Genomic DNA, 2,500 nt, shown 5'->3' with positions numbered 1-2,500 from the left:
TCAGGATTCTATTATATGTGACAAGTTATCATTGTAGTATGTGTACCTTCAGTCTTGTTGTGTGCAGTAGTTGATGTGAACAGTGGATTATTGGCAAAGGAAATTTCTGCTGCAAAAAGAAAATAAATTACTGTAAAAAATTCATTGGATTTGTTAGAGATACAGAATAATTATAATGTTGCAGGTTAAATTGATTTCTTGATTTCTTGATTTCTTAACCTAGTACACTGTAGGTTGATTTGTATAATTTCAAAATAAATGCACTATTTATGATAATGAATACCAGACACAAAGAAATTACAAATCAACCTAGGTTAAAGTCATTTTGACCTGAAATCAAATTTAACCAGTAAAATATAAATTATGTGCGGTTGTTTTAGTTTCGATAACAAATTGCTATGCTTCATTGGTATAAGATTCCCCCAATTCCTTGACATAACTAAAACAAAAAGTTAACATATTTCTTTTCACACTGCTTCAGCAAGCAGCCAGCTTCAGGCTACATATACTACGAGTGTAAATTATTAAATTCACTCGCTCTTATTACATTATACACTGTGACAGTACTATGCTTGGTCTCTTTCAATTTCTGTTGAAATAGATTACCGGTAAGTATTTTTTGGTTAGGGTTAGGGTTAGGGCCGGGGACAACAAGAGGCGCGGTGGCCTCATGGTCAGTGTGCTCGACTCCAGATCGAGTGGTCTGGGTTCGGGTCCTGGCCGGGGACATTGTGTTGTGTTCTTGGGCAAGACACTTAACTCCCACGGTGTCTCTCTCCACCCACGTGTATAAATGGGTACCGGCGAAATACTGGGGGGGTAAAAATACTTAAGTCGCTTCATGCCACAGAAACTGGGATACGCCTGGGCTCTGATGGGCCACTTGGCTTGTAAACTGACTTATTTGTTTGTGAGGGGGGGGGGGGGGTATGTATGTGTGTGTGTGTCTGTGAGTAGTACAATGTACCTGACCCTACTTGTACATGACCTAATTAAGTGAGGCTGCATGCTCTATTTTCATTAGCCCTTATTGTCATTTGGGGCAGCCATGTAAAAGGTTTTTAAGTGGATGTAGGGGTCATCTCCAAACTGGAAAGTGTCCAGAATTTTGCTGCAAGAGTTGTCACAGGCTTGAGAAAATTCGAACAAATAACATTGGTCCTGAGGGACTTAAATTGGCTTCCTGTTAGTAGTATGCTGGCATATACTGTTGGCACTCTCACATTTAAATGTGTAAAGCGACTAGCGCCTAGATATCTCTGTTCCCGCTTTGTCACTAGGGCTACTGTACACATTCGGAATACTAGAAATAAGAACAAGTTAGATATTCCAGGATACAAATCTGCTGCTGGGCAGCGATCTTTTCTGTACCGATCAGTAACTGTGGAACTCATTGCCAACTGCTATCAATGATTGTAACAGCCTTGAAATGTTCAAGAGGAAATTGAAAGACTATCTTTTCCAAATAGTTAATTATATAATTGTACGATGGTTATTACATATTGTACATGGTTTGAACCCAGGAGTCATATCATTAAGTAAAGTACGATCATCCGGGTGAGCGTAGTCCTGAGAAGGACTGTTTGAGATAACATTGACTGACGTTTCGACAACCTGAGGGGAAGTCATCTTCAGAGTCAAGTGATTTGAGTAACATCAGTAGCTACTATAAGAACTCCAGTCATAGATGTCATTGGTCAACTTATTCGTGATGTTATTGGTCGACTGTCAGTTGAGCCTAGATGTAATGCCTTACGTCTACTTACGTCTACTTTCAGTACAACGGTAAACACTACAAACAGTTTCACGGAACAGCTATGGGTTCACCGGTTTCCGTTGTTGTTGCCGAAATCATTATGCAAAACATCGAGGAACAAGCCCTGGCAAGTTACAAACGAACAATACCACTCTGGTTACGCTACGTTGATGATACTTTCACAACTCTTATACACAAAGACAAAATCAACGATTTTCACGAACATCTCAGACAAAACGCCCACATTCATTTTACCAAGGAGATCAAGGTCAATGGTAAGATTCCTTTTCTTGACTGCTTGGTCATTCCTGACAGCAGGGGTTTCAAATTTAGCCGGCGCCCGGCACAAGTCACCGGCTACTTCAAGCATTTGGGCCGGGTACTTTTCGTATTCCAAATTTTACTAACTACACAATTCTGTTTCACCAAATCATAATCTGATCATTTTTTCGAGGAAATAAATGAATGCGGACTGATGAACAGTGCAGCTATTACATATACCTTTTGATCTTCGAAGCGAGAGCTTTTTTTAGCAGGAAAGTCTGCTCGTGTTCACGGACTCTCATTTGAACGTGCATGTATCGGCACAGCAGCAGATTTGTTCTCACGTGAAAGTTGCAACATGAAGCGGGGGCAGCAAACGATGTTGTCTTTTCTGTCAAGTGCGGAGAAGTCTTGAAGAGAAACAGGTAACAATAATTTTAGGAATAAGAGTTAACAAATATTACGTGTTATTGCAGTTCA

General features: G+C 40.0%; 1 protein-coding gene across 2 annotated transcripts in view; it reads right to left on the bottom strand.

Annotated features, from left to right (window-relative positions):
* LOC137987742 (uncharacterized) overlaps nucleotides 1-2,500 on the bottom strand; it is a 22,130-nt gene that overhangs the window by 7,722 nt on the left and 11,908 nt on the right. The window contains exon 3 of one of the 2 annotated variants that reach the window (XM_068833813.1): nucleotides 47-106. In XM_068833813.1, the coding sequence (XP_068689914.1) occupies nucleotides 47-106 (60 nt within the window). Of the gene's footprint in view, nucleotides 1-46; nucleotides 110-2,500 lie in introns of both variants that reach the window. The other variant, XM_068833812.1, reaches the window with a different exon arrangement.

The sequence above is a fragment of the Montipora foliosa genome, unplaced genomic scaffold, assembly GCF_036669935.1.
Source record: "Montipora foliosa isolate CH-2021 unplaced genomic scaffold, ASM3666993v2 scaffold_386, whole genome shotgun sequence".
NCBI classification, from domain to species: Eukaryota; Metazoa; Cnidaria; class Anthozoa; order Scleractinia; family Acroporidae; genus Montipora; species Montipora foliosa.
This window is presented reverse-complemented; position numbering and strand designations above follow the sequence as displayed.